The sequence below is a fragment of the Talpa europaea genome (assembly GCF_964194135.1).
Source record: "Talpa europaea genome assembly, chromosome: 7".
In the NCBI taxonomy this organism is placed as follows: domain Eukaryota; kingdom Metazoa; phylum Chordata; class Mammalia; order Eulipotyphla; family Talpidae; genus Talpa; species Talpa europaea.
This window is the reverse complement of record NC_140074.1, coordinates 81,229,963-81,245,572: the sequence shown is the minus strand read 5'-3', so window position 1 is coordinate 81,245,572 and position 15,610 is coordinate 81,229,963. Positions and strand designations below refer to the sequence as shown.

General features: G+C 41.6%; 1 protein-coding gene across 1 annotated transcript in view; it reads left to right on the top strand.

Annotated features, from left to right (window-relative positions):
• Positions 1–278: 278 nt before the first annotated feature.
• Positions 279–15,610, top strand: part of PSMD11 (proteasome 26S subunit, non-ATPase 11) — a gene marked incomplete at both ends in the record, with an annotated part of 31,829 nt that continues 16,497 nt past the window's right edge. Inside the window, 3 exons of the mRNA XM_084238192.1 lie at positions 279–369; positions 2,733–2,834; positions 8,744–8,868. Of these exons, the coding sequence (XP_084094318.1) occupies positions 279–369; positions 2,733–2,834; positions 8,744–8,868 (318 nt within the window). The remainder of the gene's footprint in view (positions 370–2,732; positions 2,835–8,743; positions 8,869–15,610) is intronic.

The window sequence follows — 15,610 nt, the reverse complement described above, 5'->3', positions numbered from 1 at the left end:
TTGGGGGGTTTCTGGGCAGAGTCTTGGCCTCCAATTCTTAGGCACTGCCGCTTTCACTCGCCGACTGCCCACTAGGCGGTGCTGGAGAGCTTGCCGCCCACCCGCGGGACGCCCCCGCTCTCCCCCTCACGCCTCACACACCCAACCTAGCCGGAGACTACGACTCCCATGGGTCTCTGGGAGCAGAGGCGGGGGAAAGAGGGACGCGAGGGCGGGCCTTCCGGGTGTGTGTTTCCGGCGTCGGAGGCCGAGGCCAGGGACAGTGTGTGAGCGGTAAGATGGCGGCGGCGGCGGTGGTGGAGTTCCAGAGAGCCCAGTCTCTACTCAGCACCGACCGGGAGGCCTCCATCGATATCCTCCATTCCATCGGTAAAGGTCGCCGCGCCCCCTCCCCAGCCCCGCCGGCCCAGCTCGGCCTGTGTCGGGCGGCGGCGGCGGAGCGGGGCAGGCTACCCGGCTCTGGTGCTGCTGACTCACTGTGTGTGAGGGGGGCCGGGCCGGGGGCGCAGGCCGCTTGGAGCTCTCTGTGGTCCCCTCGTCCCACCCGGCGGGAAGTCCCGAGGCACCCCGGCGGCCACTTGCCGGCTGCTGACTCACGGTGGGCTCTGTGTGGGGTAGCAAAGTGGGCCGAGCCCGGGCCCCCGCCACTTCCCAGCCTCGTCCCCCGCTTTGGCCCGTGCGGGCTTGCCCGGGACCCGGAGCAGTGCGGGCCGGCGGGCTGGTCGGGAACTGGCGTGAGAGCCTCGAGTTGAAGGGCCTTGGCGAACCCCGCTTTGGACTGGCATTTCCCGCCGTTGTTATCAGCACAGCCCGCTTTGGGTGGGAGCGCCAAGTGCTCGCTTTTCTCTTGGAGTTTTCCTTCCACGGGACGCTGGGAGCTGCTACTTCTCCCCAGACCCAAAGCGGAAGGCTCCATGAAAAGGGGGGCTCTTTCTGAATGTGGGAGAACCGAGGGGGCACACGCTTCAGGTTGGCATTTTGCTTTGAGGAGGTGGCCAGGGCATTCCTTTGCCCCGGTGTAGGGTGTAAGAGCGAGATGTCGGGGTGGGACCGCCAGGCTAGAGAAGGTGACTAATCGCCCTAGTCTCCCCTGTAGAGGTTGGAAGTGAGTTCGGGGAGTTGTCAGCCTCAGAGTTCAAGGAACTCTTAGATTACGGCCAGGAGCGTATTGTCGGAGAAATTAAAGATGATTTTCTTAACGTTGTAGTGTGGTTGTCTTACGCTTTACACGCGAACGGGAAAGCTGAAATGGGACCCTTAGCCGGTCGCTTCTGACAGTTTTCTACTGTGATTCAGGTGTGAACAGAAATAAGTTTATGATAACAGAGAAGGTCTTTTGATGCTCAGTCATAAAAGGGTTCAGTTAGGGCATGGATTAGCTCTTCCCTGCACGTATAGTAATGTGTTCTTTTTAATGCATTTGAGAAGTTTCTAATTGGGATCAACAAGTTGTATAAGAATACACGTGTATGTGGGACCCTCAGAGTGCTGGCTTCTGTATTGACACTTGTGTGTTAAATTTTGGTACTCCTGACTTGCATGGAGAAAGGAAAAAAGATAAGAACAAGATCTTGATGGCTTCATCTTTGGGTATAGAAGGAGAGGCATGGAGGTTCAGATGCATCTGCTAATGGATGATACTGGTAAATAGTGTTTTATTTTGAAGTTCTGATCTAAAGTCACTTAGACTTCCCGAACCAGAGTCAATCTCAGTCACATTGCTACATGTGTATTTTTATTCTGAGTACACATTAATATTCAGAACTATGTGAGAAGTATAGATTTTATGTTTGGAGATGTGTTTAGTGCCTAATACTTTGTGTTTTATAAAGTGAAAAGTATGGTTAACATTATAGTTAGAGTATCTCTTGCTTGCCCACTACACTAGGACAGAGTTCCCTGAAAGCTCCCTTCTTAGAAGAAGCTTGAGTCATGATGGTTGACAGTCTTACTTTTTCCAGACTCCATCATGGAGTATCAAAATCTTGGTTTTTGCCAAGTCATGATGCTTTGTCAGAGAAGTCATAACTAATGTTGATCACTAAATTTATCACTACAAACTTAGACTCTTCAGTATTCAAGTGGTAGAACAGTTACTAGCAGTTGAAAGTGGGACAGATGGGACAAAGTTATTTAAGTAGGTCCTGAATCCATTATAAAGCAGCTATCTCTTCTAAGGTTCATATTGACAGCTTTGATAGGGTTGTTTTTCCTGAATGGCTTTGTTGAATTGCTAATTCCTAACATATGCATGCATCAGCTGAGGCTTTCCAGATTTATTGAAGGAATTGTGATTTGATAGTTATCAGTAACTTGGTATTTTGATTTTCATTTGTGGCAGGTAAATGCACAGGCATGTTTAATATTTTCATATAAATATACTGCCTAGCATGGGGCTTACTACAACTGGGAAGAACTTTTTTGTTTGTATTTTGTTTTAACCAAGTGACTGCGGCAAAAGGGAAATGCTAATTGATAAGATGAAAAGATACATTTAAAGTCAAAGGGAGGTGCTCCCTTCGGCAGCACATATACTAAAGTCAAAGGGAGGACTCTTAGTTTTATGCTTTACATGGGACATGTCCTACATGATCTTTTTTTCTTTTTAAGAGTTTTTTTTTTTTTAATCTCTAACCATGTTTCAGTTTGTAATTGGTCTTACAAGGGTTAAATTTCCCTCAGTCTTAATTTTCTGTCAGAATTTTGAGAGGGTTTGCATTTTCTCCTCCCAGTGAAGCGTGACATTCAAGAGAACGATGAGGAAGCAGTGCAGGTCAAAGAGCAGAGCATCCTGGAACTGGGGTCTCTCCTGGCGAAGACTGGACAGGCTGCAGGTATGTGCTGCAAATGGATTGTTTCCTCTTCTACCTGAAATCCTGGATGAAGTTTGAATTTTTGTGTTGTAGTAAAGAACATAGGAATGCATTCACACAGGTAACTGGTGGTAAATTCACTTTTATTGCCAACTTGTTGCACTTCGGTTTCTAAGCAGGACAATAAGTGCCTTTAAATTTAGTTCTTTCATGAAAGATTTTTGTTCTGCAGGTTAGGGAAGAATTTGTTCCTGTTGGGATGTAGTGATCTGTGATTTGTTTCTGGTTTGAACATTCCCTTACTCAGGCAGCAGCAGCAGCAGTAGCATCAGCAGTCTTCAGTGAGCGGCTCTGATGTATTTAAGGTGAATAGTGACTTTAGGCTCTTGACTTGAAAATAACTAGAGATATTGTATTCAGGTAAGTGACTTGCTGTGCTTTTTCCCCCGATACAAAATGAGTAATACATTAGATAGAGTTTTCCCGAAATTTCTCTGTTGGTACCTAGGACTTTGTGCATGTCATTGCCCAACCATTCTGTCAATATAATGGAATCATTGACTTGCGAGACTTGAGATGATAGTCTGATGATGGGTGTGTCTTGGAATAAGAATCCTTTTGACCAGGAAGGGCCTTTGACCAGAAAAGTGGTAATAGTATTTAGAGACAAGTCTGGTTAAACTTAAAGGGGATAATTTTTGTCAACCTCAAAGTAGATTTAGAGATTATCTAATTAGCATGGGTAAAATTCTGTTAAGTGACATCATTAATTACTTTTCCCCAAATATGTTATTATCTAAGAGAATGATAGGTGTAAGTTAGCAAAACTGGACCTTGAGAATACATTTCCCAATTAAGGATGACTAACTTGTTAGGAGAGTCATTCAGTAGAAAGTTGAGTAAAGATGTTTGATATTGGGTTATGTTTATATAGGTCTTATATCTTATTTGAAATACCTGTGTGTGTGTGTGTGTGTGTGTGTGTGTTTGCGTATAAAAAATAAGAAATAGCATACCTACAGTTTTTGAGTGCTTATTATGAATGAATTGCTGTTTTAAGCAAAAGCGGTTTAGTATTGGATCCTCAAAACAACTTGATAGGGAGGATACATTTAATAGAGGAAATTAATTTTGGAAAAATTAAATTGACTTATCCAAGGTCACTCAGCATATGCATAGAACCAAGATGTGAACTTATGTTATAGCCTCACTTTGTCGCTCATGATCTCATGGCATAGTGGCGGTTACACAGTTGTAATTTCCCATTTATGGATTATTAGTGGTAGGTAGGTAGGCAGGCTTCCCCCCGCCCCAAACCTGACTTTCTTCCTATTTAACATATTTATGTAGTCCTTTTTCCTGTCACTTAATGTGAGCTTGAAATAGAATGATACAGTGTTGATAATTACTTCATGAAAATATGATTAAAGTATAGTAGGTAATTTTCCTGAAAGAATTAGAAAGTCAGGTAAAGTGAGTCAAGGTTCTCAAGTTGTTGAAATATCTAAATCTTTCTTTTTCTCCAATAGCTTGTATAATTAAAACAGCATATAGTATAGTTGATACTTCAGGAAGTTCATTAGTTCTCTGTTTTGTTTGAGATTGCTGTTTCATGTTTAACTCTTTTCTTACTCCTTCCACTTACTTGTGACCCAGTACTTGGGTAGTTCGGCTACCCAAGTATACAGCTAAACCTATTGAAATTAACCTATTGAAATTAACAGGTGACTCAAAAGGACTGTCAGAAACTTTCCCATTGTTTTCTAAGAAAGAATTTGATGAGCATAGTTACATAAAATAGAAACCCTGAGGAAGTTTTGAAGTCTATGTTTATTTACTTATCTTTGCTAGCAGTAATTGATAAGTTTGTGTTTTTTTTTTTTTAAGATTTATTTATTTTTGCATACAAGAATTGGGGTACAGGCCAGAGGTGCAGGGGGTGAGAGGACTCACCAGAGACAGATTGGGGAACAAAACAGGCAGATTGACCGAAATATACTGTTGAGGGGAGCTGCAGGGTGAGTCAGGAGAGGTCTGCTGTGCCATGTGGGCAGCTCCCTGGCTGGGGGATTGAACTCGTACTGTAGTGGCTGCAGATAGCATCATAGGTTGCGTCTTAACCCCTTGCGCCACCAGGGAGTCCCTGTGCTGTTTCTTTTGATTTTGAGTTCCCTAAGAACAGAAAATATGTTTGTCCCATTCATCTTTAATTCTTTTTTATATACTGTCAGTACTGGGCTAGGTACTGTACTCAGATATTTATGATAGGGTCCTCAACTGGTAGTTGTGCCTTGGGAGCTAGTGAATAAGACAATTACACATACTAGGGATTGAAAGCAGTGCGGCACATCATAAGACATGGTGCCTAGTCAGGATCTGAGATTTCATAGGCTAAGACTTAAAGGATTATGTTGAGTTCTTTGAGGTTCTGAAAAGAGAGTTCTGGTCATATATTTACAATTCTGGTCATATAATTCTGGTCATATAATCTCAGTAAGATTAGTGGATGAAGCCAGTGTGATTTTATGGGATTTAAAATAAATCAACTCAATATTTGTGAAGATGGATAGCAAGACTATAACCAAGAATGAGAAACAGTAGTAGACTAAAATGAAAGATGAACTGAGTCTTTTGTAAAATGGCAAATAAGAGGTCATTTGTTTTCCTGTTAGGGTAAGAAGAGTAACAGTGCTTAGAGAAGAGGCTGTAATGCCAGCAGGTGTTAGAGAGAAAGGCAGACTGCTTAGCCTCATATTTCACTTCTGCCTTTTCCAGGAAGGAGAATGATTTTCAAATTGAAAAAGATAGAAATAACATCAGAAAGGGAGAATTTAAAAAAGGGTAGGTGAGACAAGAGAGCATATAGTTTCTTTAAGTTCAGGTCTCTAAGCTGTGGTAATTTCTGTCTTTTAGTATGAAAAGAATAGTTCTAGCAGTTATAATTATACAGCCACAATTAAGGAAATATCACGGAGGATGGACAGGTATAAGGGAACTGAGGATGGGCAAATGTTATTACACTTTTTAAAGAGCTAATGAACAGAACAGATTCAGACACATTTAGATTCAATCAGCAGTAAAGTTCTAGGACAGATTATTTGATAAGTAGATTTTATTTATTTTTTTTAAGATTTATTTATGCATACAAGAGCTGGGGTACAGGCCAGAGATGCGGGGGGTGAGCGGATTCACCAGAGACAGAGTGGGGAACAGAACAGGCAGACTGACTGAAATACACTGCTGAGGGGAGCAGCAGGTGAGACAGGAGAGGCCTGCCTCGCCATGTGGGTTTCTCTCTGGCTGGCTGGGGATCGAACTCGTGCTGCAGAGGCTGCGGATTGTTTCATAGTGCGGTGCTTAACCCCTTGCGCCACCAGGGAGGCCCCTTAATTGCTTAAAACAGTGGGTTTACTAAGGGCAGATTATTCCAAACTCATCTTAGTTTCTTTGGCTTTGTCAGACCCAGAGATTTGCAAGACTCCACAATGCCCTGCCACCTGTTTTGGTAAATAAAGTATTGTTCTAACATAGCCACACCCTCTTGTTTGCATGTTTGCACTGCAGTGGCTGAGTTGATTACCTGCCATTTAGACTGCAACACCATAAATATTTATCTGACCTGTCATAGAAAAAGTTTGCCAACCCCAGGGTAGAGGAATGGTAACAACTACAGACCTGATACAGGCAGGGTATTTGAACATTTGCTATAATATTAATGACAGGTGCATATTATGGATTGATAATGAAAAATGGATCATTTGTGAAGTTGGAAGGAAATCCAGCATCATGTCAGGGGTCTGACCTTGTTCTTCTGGTCAGCATCTGGCAGTATGGATAAAGCCATCTTAGAAGGTTTGTGTATAGTTGTAGCTGACTTAGAAGAGGGCAGAATGAAGAGTCACAGTTATTGGCCACACCAGCAAGATTAAATTCATTTGTAAGTTTAAAGTTGTATAATGGAGTATTTATCAAAACAAAGGAAGGTGGGAAATGACCTGTCTATGCAGAAAAGATCTTAATGGAGTCAGTCTCTCCAAAGATATGAGAAAAAGCAAAGCATGTTAAATAGTGTTACATGTGGTGGCCAGATCAGGAGCATTAAGCCTCATTACTCTACTGATCAGGCAGTACCTGAAGCATTGTTTTCAGTTCTAGTGACCACAAGTGGTACATTTGCAAACTAGAGGTCATGTAGAGGAGGGAAACGAAGATGATAAGGCGCCTAGAAACCAGGACATTGGAGGAACAGTTGAAATAAGTAAAGATATTTAGTTTGAAGAAAGGGCAAAGTAGGGAGATGTAAACGATTGTTATCAAATATTTGAAACCATGTAGAAGGAGTATGTGGACTGTTGTTTCAGGAAGGCACAATTTGGATTGCCCAGCATTGAACAAGCATGGGAGGAAATGCTGTGGAAGAAAGGACATTTCACCTTTAAAAAGCTATGATTACATAATACGATTGAAATTTACATAAAGGCAAAAGAAATTTGAGGGGGAGAAATCTGTGTAGCCTGAATTTGGCATAGAAGATTCAGTAGGACTTTAGCAAGAGCTAAAAGAATGCCTAAGTTCATATAGATTGAGAATATGGAAAGAAATTCTAGATAGGAATGTATATAGCATGAGTGAGGCATGAAAGCAGGAGTGAATATAGTCTGTAGGGGTAGATGGGTAACAGAATGGGAAAAAAATTTTAGACAGTTGGAATCAAAGGTCACTACTAAAGAGTGCAGGGAATAGAGTTCTTTTCCTATCCTTTCACACCTGACACAGTCCCATGCATTCTGTGACTATTAAGGCAGCTGAGGATATTGGGACCTGGAATTAGCATTCTCAGGAGGGTGAGGTTTGCTTGCCCCAAATTAAAGTTCTCAGCTCTACAGTTGTAGCATATTAAAGAGGTACTGGCACTAAAGTCATTTTAACCTACATTGCAAAAATACTTTCTAATTGTTTAGCTGGAACATTCTCTAATTTTTACTCTTATTTCTAAAGACAATTGCTTAGTGTTACAGTACCACCGTATTCTACAGGGGCAAAAAACCCTCGTGGGGAAAGCACGTTAGCTTTAATGGGAAAAATTTATTCGGAGATTGAGGGAAGTGATAATGCTGAAAGGCTAAACTAAGGAATACTTAAGGAAGGAAGGAAAGAGGGAACCTAGAATTTTTTTTCTTTTAAGATTTATTTATTTATGCCTACAAGAGCTGGGGTATAGGCCAGAGGCACGTGGGAGGGGGGTGAGAGGATTCACCAGAGACAGAGTGGGGAACAGAACAGGAAGACTGACTGAAACACACTGCTGAGGGGAGCAGCGGGCGACACAGGAGAGGTCTGCTGCGCCATGTGGGTTGCTCCCTGGCCGGTCGGGAGTTGCTCCCTGACCGAACTCGTACTGCAGAGGCTGCGGATTGTTTCATAGTGTGGTGCTTACCCCTTGTACCACCAGGGAGGCCCAGGAACCTAGAATTTTTTAAGGGTAATTGCTAAAGCAGACTTGGAAATTAAAACAAGATTTTTAATTCCTATAGTCTGTTCAAATTTATTGCTTACAGGGATGTAATTTTGTCCAAAGTAGACAGAGGCACAATATAGTTCATGTTCTAGGAAACTGTTCTCTGAGAGTAAGAATACTTATCTATTTATCTTATTATGATGGATACATAAACCAGAGAGAGATGAGCTTTTTCCAGGGTCCCTTATAGGAATCCAGTGACTGGTAGGGAATAAAATATAAATTGATATATATTGTTAATTTCTTTGAGCTACTCCATTGCCTGCTAGTAATAATTTAAATTCTACTGTTTCATTTAGGCTAATTCCAGTGACATAAGTACTGGTTTTATGATCTTGGGTAATTTTTTAAAGGGTATTTTGTCTCTAGTATTCATGTTTACTTTCTCCTTTCTGAATTGCCTTTTAAACAGAGCTTGGAGGACTCCTGAAATATGTGCGACCCTTCTTAAATTCCATCAGCAAGGCCAAAGCAGCTCGTTTGGTCCGATCTCTTCTCGATCTGTTTCTTGATATGGAAGCAGCAACAGGGCAGGAGGTAAGCTACTTTAATGACAAAAGGTAGATAATATGGAAAAAGTCTGTTTCAGTGAAAGAAATGCTTGTCTACACTTCAGTACTAATGTGGAAGGGACACCTGGAAAGACAGCTCAGGACTTACCATGTCAGTTTCTCTTTGTTACAGGGCATTTGATACTTTGGGTCTGTTCCAGGCTTTGCTTTGTAAGTAGAGATTGTCAGTGGTCCCTGGAATCCTCATTACATCAGGGTCACAAACTGATTCTTGTCTTTGAAGTATTGTATTACCACACCTTTGTAATGTTTTCTATGTGTGTGGTACTTTCACTGTGTGTCACAGAACTCCTTGTGAGCACTAATTAAGTTTTATGGCATCTTTTCTTGGCAGTTTTTGGTACCGTGTGTATGCCTTTATTGAGGGGTGAACAACCATTTGTGTCTCATGCAGACCAGATCCTGAACTGTATTAAGGAGTGCCTCTTTGGAATCACTGAACCTTTCCAGCCTTTTCAGAACTAGTTACATTTTTCTGCAATTCAAGAGGAGACACATGCCAAATGATAGCATATCAGCTTATAGAATCAATATTCTGTAAAACTGGCAGGTTTAAGCAGAGTTTATTGTGGTTGTTTGCACCTGTAGGAAGACTATAGTTGTTGTCTTTCCTGTACTGATCAGTACTCATTGAGTGTCTTTTGTGTGTTAGGCACCAGTATAGATACTGGTTGGAAAAACACTCAGTCACTGCTCTCATGAGGATTATATTTTAATGAGGGAGGCAGATAATAAGTATATAAAATACCAGATAGTATCAGGGCAGGGGTTGGAATTACTGATAGCTCTATGTCTAATTGTTTAGGCCATTGCAATGTATAAAAAAGAGGTAAGAAGGCCTCCCTGGTGGCCCAAGGGGTTAAGCACCACACTATGAAGCAGTCCGCAGCCTCTGCAGCACGAGTTCAATCCCTGACCAGCCAGGGAGCAACCCACATGGTGAAGCAGACCTCTCCTGTCTAGCCCGCTGCTCCTGTCAGCAGTGTGTTTCAGTCAGTCTGCCTGTTCTGTTCCCCATTCTGTCTCTGGTGAATCCTCTCACCCCCCCCAGATCTCTGGCCTGTACCCCAGCTCTTGTATGCATAAATAAATATTTTTTTAAAAAAAGGTAAGAAAGAGCATGGTAGCATATTGGGTAAATAATGAGAAACTTCAGAAACCTAGGGACATATGGATCCTTGAAATCATGTCTTGTAAAATCTGATTTCTTGCCTTAGTGGTTCTTTAAAGCCTAGGTTAAAAGCCGTAAACTAACTTCATTTGTTATATAATTCATTTGTAGAAAAATCTCCATGTTTTGACAGGATTTTGTTTCTTGATAGTAGATCAAATATGGATAATACTTAGAGGGTTGTCTTTAGAACTGCAGCAATGTAATTATTTTTGTGACTAATTTAAAAGAAAAAGTGGATTTTTATGGGTTTTAATCTTACCTAGCCCTAATTTTTTTTATTATACCTTATTCTTTTTTTTTTTTTAATTTAATTTTATTTATTTATACAAGCACTGGGTATATAGTCAGAGGCGCGGGAGGGTGAGAGAATTCACCAGAGCCAGAGTGGGGAGCAGAGCAGGCAGAAGGACTGAAGTACACTGTTGAGGGGAGCAGCGGGCGGCAGGAGAGGTCTGCGTGCCATGTGGGACCCTCCTCTGCTGGCCAGGTTGCAGCCGGGGATTGAACTGGCGCTGCAGAGGCTGTGGGCAGCTTCGCAGCCCAGCGCTCAACCGCTGCACCACCAGGGGAGGCCCTATACCTTATTCTTATGAAAAAGTAGCACCACTGTTTTGTTTGAAATAGGATACACTAGAACTGGCTAACCAATAAATGTTAGTTTGAAACAGATTAATAATGTTACCTGGAACTTTTTAGGCAGAAAAATTAATTATCTGTACTGCTCCTTTGAACATAAAAGTCTCTAGAATTTGCCTCGTCCCGTAACAGAGCTGTCTTGGTGGATAGAATCTGTTTAATGGTCAGATCTTCTACTTTGTCCATATCTTAGTTCTGTCTTGCAATTGACTAGTGAGATTTACTGGTCTTTATCATATGGTTCCGTATTTGGTTATTGGGGACCTCCTTTAACTGTGTTTGTATGTTGCCACTGTTCATTGCATATTTTTGTCAACTACAAACCTTTCCTAGAGTGGTAGAAAAGATGTCATTTTATCATTAGTGTCACTTTAGTGCTATGTAAATTTATCTTTTTATCAAGAGCCAGAGTCCTAATCCATTCAGGATAGCTTCTTTTCGTGATGCTTATGGACTATAGGTTGGTCTTGGAACAAGTTATGAATTATCCAGATCATCTTACCTGTACCTCAAATTCAGCATTACCAACCTCAACATCCAGTCATTTATCAAGTTCCGTTAACTTTTTTTTTTTTTGGTGGGACCCTCGCTGGTGGCCGGGGAATGAACCACTGCTACAGAGGCTGCGGGCAGCCTCGCAGACCAGTGCTCAACCGCTGCGCCACCAGGGGAGGCCCCTTAAGTTCTGTTAACTTTCTTCACTGTCTGCTTCTTCACTTTTGTATGTCTTTCTCTATTTACAACCACCCTCTTGTTTGATTCCTAATTAGTTCTTTGACTACTACAAAAGACTTATACCACATTGAATACCACCAGTGTGAGAGATAACCCTACCCAGTACCCCCTGAACATTTTAATCCTCTGCGTTAGTCCCCACCTTGCATTTTCAGTGACTGTCCATTGCCCGTAAGACAGTTTGAGAGCACTGACTTTGACCCCTGCGCCACCAGGGAGGCCTCACTTCATGGTTTTTGATAAACAACCTACCATAGCAGCCTGATGTCCTGGTATTCTTCGAAGTATACCCAACATGTCAGCTATGTTAGATGCCTGCTGTTTGCTGTCGGTCCTCTATGCTCTTCATGTTATCCCTTCCCCTTTGGTAGTCACATTTCAAGTTCCGCCTCTGAAGTTTTCCTTGTTAAACTTTAATGTGACATTGATCTCTGTTATATATATTTCTGATTATTCTGCTTTGTATGATAGTTACTTGTACATTTGCTTTAATTCTTTTTACTGTAATGTTACATCTCGTTCAGGTGAAAAACTGTATACCCTGTAAAACCACAGTGCCTTTCTCTCATTCAGTACATGACTGTTCCTTAACCATGGCTTTTTCTGACCTCACCACTATTCTGTTCTTCCTTTTAGTTTATTTACAGCTGTAGTAATGGCCATCTTGTTATAACGTTAAGCTGTTCTGGCTTTGGGTCATTTTTATATATCTTGACAATTCTCAAGCCTGATCTTAATATGACTCTTTCTCATATCATTTCTAGTTTTGTTTACATGTCATTTCCTCAGACCTTTCTTGATCATCCTACCTCTGCTTTCCTTTTCTTCATATTTATTTTACTTATTTAACATGTTTCCTCTTTAGAATGTAAATTCCAATAGGATCGCTGCTTTTTCCTGCTCCCTGCTATATACTCTACATTTACATTTAGTTTGACTCAGAGGAGCTACGTAACTAATATTTGTTGAAGGGATATATAGATTCCCTATAGTAAATGCTCAGGAGATGCATTGTTGAATTAAGATGTAACTTTGTTGAACTGAGATAAAAGCATGGAGTTATAGTACTACATTTGTCCTTTCTGGTGACTCAAGTCTCTGACTAGGGAAAACTAGATAGAGTCATCATCTTGGTAAAGTCTTAAGTTCTTTTAAAATGATTGAGTTATAAGAAAGGTTAGAGGAGTAGGTCATAGGTAGATCACTGTGATAGTATTGCTTGAGGTAAAATAAGAACATTATTTGTTAAGTTTTAGAACTCTTTTTTTTTTTTAAAGATTTATTTATTTTTTTATTTATACAAGAACCGGGGTACAGGCCAGATGCGCTGGAGGGTGAGAGGATTCACCAGAGACAGAGCAGGGAACAGAGCAGGCAGACTGATGAAATACACTGCTGAGGGGAGCAGTGGGCACGACAAGAGAGGTCTGCCGTGCAATGTGGGACCCTTGCTGGCCCGCCGGGATTGAACCAGCGCTGCAGAGGCTGTGGATAGCTTCATAGCGTGGCACTCAATCGCCTGCGCCATCAAGGGAGTCCCAGAAGTCTTTTTTTTTTTTTTTTAAAAGATTTATTTATTTATGCATACAAGAACTGGGGTAAAGGCCAGAGGGATGGGGGAAGGGAGGATTCAACACAGACAGAGTGGGGAGCAGCGGGCGAGTCAGGAGAGCTGTGCTGCGCCATGTGGGTAGCTCCCTGCTGCAATGGCTGTGGACAGCTTCATAGGTTGCATCTTAACCCCTTGCGTCACCAGGGAGGCCCAGGTTTTAGAACTTTTTTTTTTTTTTTTAAAGATTTATTTATTTAGGGCCTCCCCGGTGGCGCAGCAGTTGAGCGCTGGGTTGCAAAGCTGCCTGCAGCCTCTGCAGCGCCGCTTCAATCCCCAACTGCTCCCCGGCCACCGGAGGAGGGTCCCACGTGGCGTGCAGACCTCTCCTGCCGCCTGCTGCTCCCCTCAGCAGTGTACTTCAGTCCTTCTGCCTGCTTTGCTCCCTGCTCTGGCTCTGGTGAATTCTCTCACCCTCCCGCGCTTCTGACTGTACCCAGTGCTTGTATAAATAAATAAATAAATCTAAAAAAAATTAAGAAAAACAGATTTATTTATTTATACAAGCACTGGGTACAGTCAGAAGCGCGGGAGGGTGAGAGAATTCACCAGAGCCAGAGGGGAGAGCAGAGCAGGCAGACTGATGAAGTACACTGCTGAGGGGAGCAGCGGGTGGCAGGAGAGGTCTGCGTGCCATGTGGGACCCTCCCAGGCGACTGGGGATCAAACCGGCGCTGCAGAGGCTGCGGGCAGCTTCGCAACCTAGCGCTTAACCGCTGCACCACCCAGGAGGCCCAGGTTTTAGAACTCTTAACAAAGTTAGGTGTTTCATGTTGGGGAGTTTGGTACCGAGTATGAGGAGGCTGTTTTCCTCGCCTTTTTTCTATTTGGAGACTAACTGTAAGTCAGATAGATGTACAAGATAAATTGTCAGCTTTGCTATATTCTCCAAACTGGTATGATTAAGGTTAGGATCAGGTCAGTTGCAATTCTCAGGTTTGGATCCTAGAAGTGAGAATATATATATATAGGGGTGAGGGATGGTTGGTGAGGAGAAGGAGTGAATTTATAGGTAATGGAGGAGTGAAAGAAGACTGAACCAGATCTTCGCCAAATGGTGACCTGAAATTCCAGAATTAGCCTTACCTGTCAGGGCTCTGGGAGTTGCCTATGGGAAGCCAGCTATTGGTGTAGTCTATCCTATTGAACACACTGGTGTATTTTAAAAAGTCTAGTATTGAAAATCCTATTATTAAAACAGTTATTTCAGTGGGAAGGGGGATTTGTGCTAGAGAATTTCAGACTTGGAATAGTTATTTTTTTCCTCTAGAAATTTTCTTAATAAAGTCCTTTCAAAAATAACCCAAGTTTATTGATTTAAGACTTAAATATGTAATTTTGACCACATCCAACTTTTGTATTCAAGTAAGTGCTTCCTTCAGGGCACTAGCTCTTGTATATTCCTGTCCCCTTTGTAAGTCATTGTCAGCATTAACAAAGGACAAAGAAATCTCAAAGTGTCAGTAGAAAGAGCAGTGATCTTTAAAAATTTTATGTTGACAGCACTAGATAACACAAATCATGTGCCGTGTAATTAACAATAGATATGCCGTTCATGGTGTAAAAAAATCGCTGTTCTAGAAGAAATGTCTATATTGACCTGAATCTAAAGAGGAATTGAGGTAGAATGAAAACTGGACATAGGGCTGAGTTGGTTCCAGCAGCTGATATGTGACCTTGGAACAACTGCTATGTTAAGGAATGGGGGCAAGTGAGATGCTGGATTAGAATTCAGTGTTTCTTAACTAGGAATATGTGTTGGAGTGGCCAGTCTTTATTCTCCATTATAGGAACTTAGGCACTCTTGCTCCTCCTCCTCCTCCTCATTATTTGCATTTATTCATATTTGAAAAAGCTCTCTGGGTAAAATAAAATTGTACCAATGGGTATTTCTTAGCGATTCCCCCCTTCCCCCCGCATCACCCCAAATGCTTAGAACTAAAGAGTTGTTTAATTTTTATTGCGGAATATGGTTGGCAAAATATTTTCAGTCCCATTGGTGTCATGAACAGAAATCTTACTTTAGTTTTGGCTTTTCAGAACATATCTCAAAACTCTGAAATTGTAATTGGCTTGCTTTTATTTTAACTTCTGTAGAACTGTTATGAAGTCAGTTGAGTTTAGAATTGGAGTTTAAGTAACCACTAGAGGGCTCTATTTGTAAAGGTTTCAGTGAATTCTTCACTGGTGAATCTTTCAAATAAAATGTAATGTCAGCAATTTTTTTACTGAACTTTGTCCTAAGGATTCAAAGGTAGATCTTTCAATTGAATTATGTTCCTTTACTTTTTCCTCCTTACAGCATCTCTTAAGAAAACTTTGGATTTACATAAAAACCTGTTTTAGTAGCAATTAGTTATTTTCAAAGCTCAGTTTTTATCTTAGATTCTGATTAGGAATCTTACTACAAACTTGCAGAAGTAATCTAAGAGCTGCAGTTCGTAACTTGTACAAATATGTCAAGGATACCTAATGGCACATAGGCCATCTAGACTAGAGTGCTACTTTAAATCAGTTACTTTCTTGTTACATCACTACTTGGGTAACAGATAG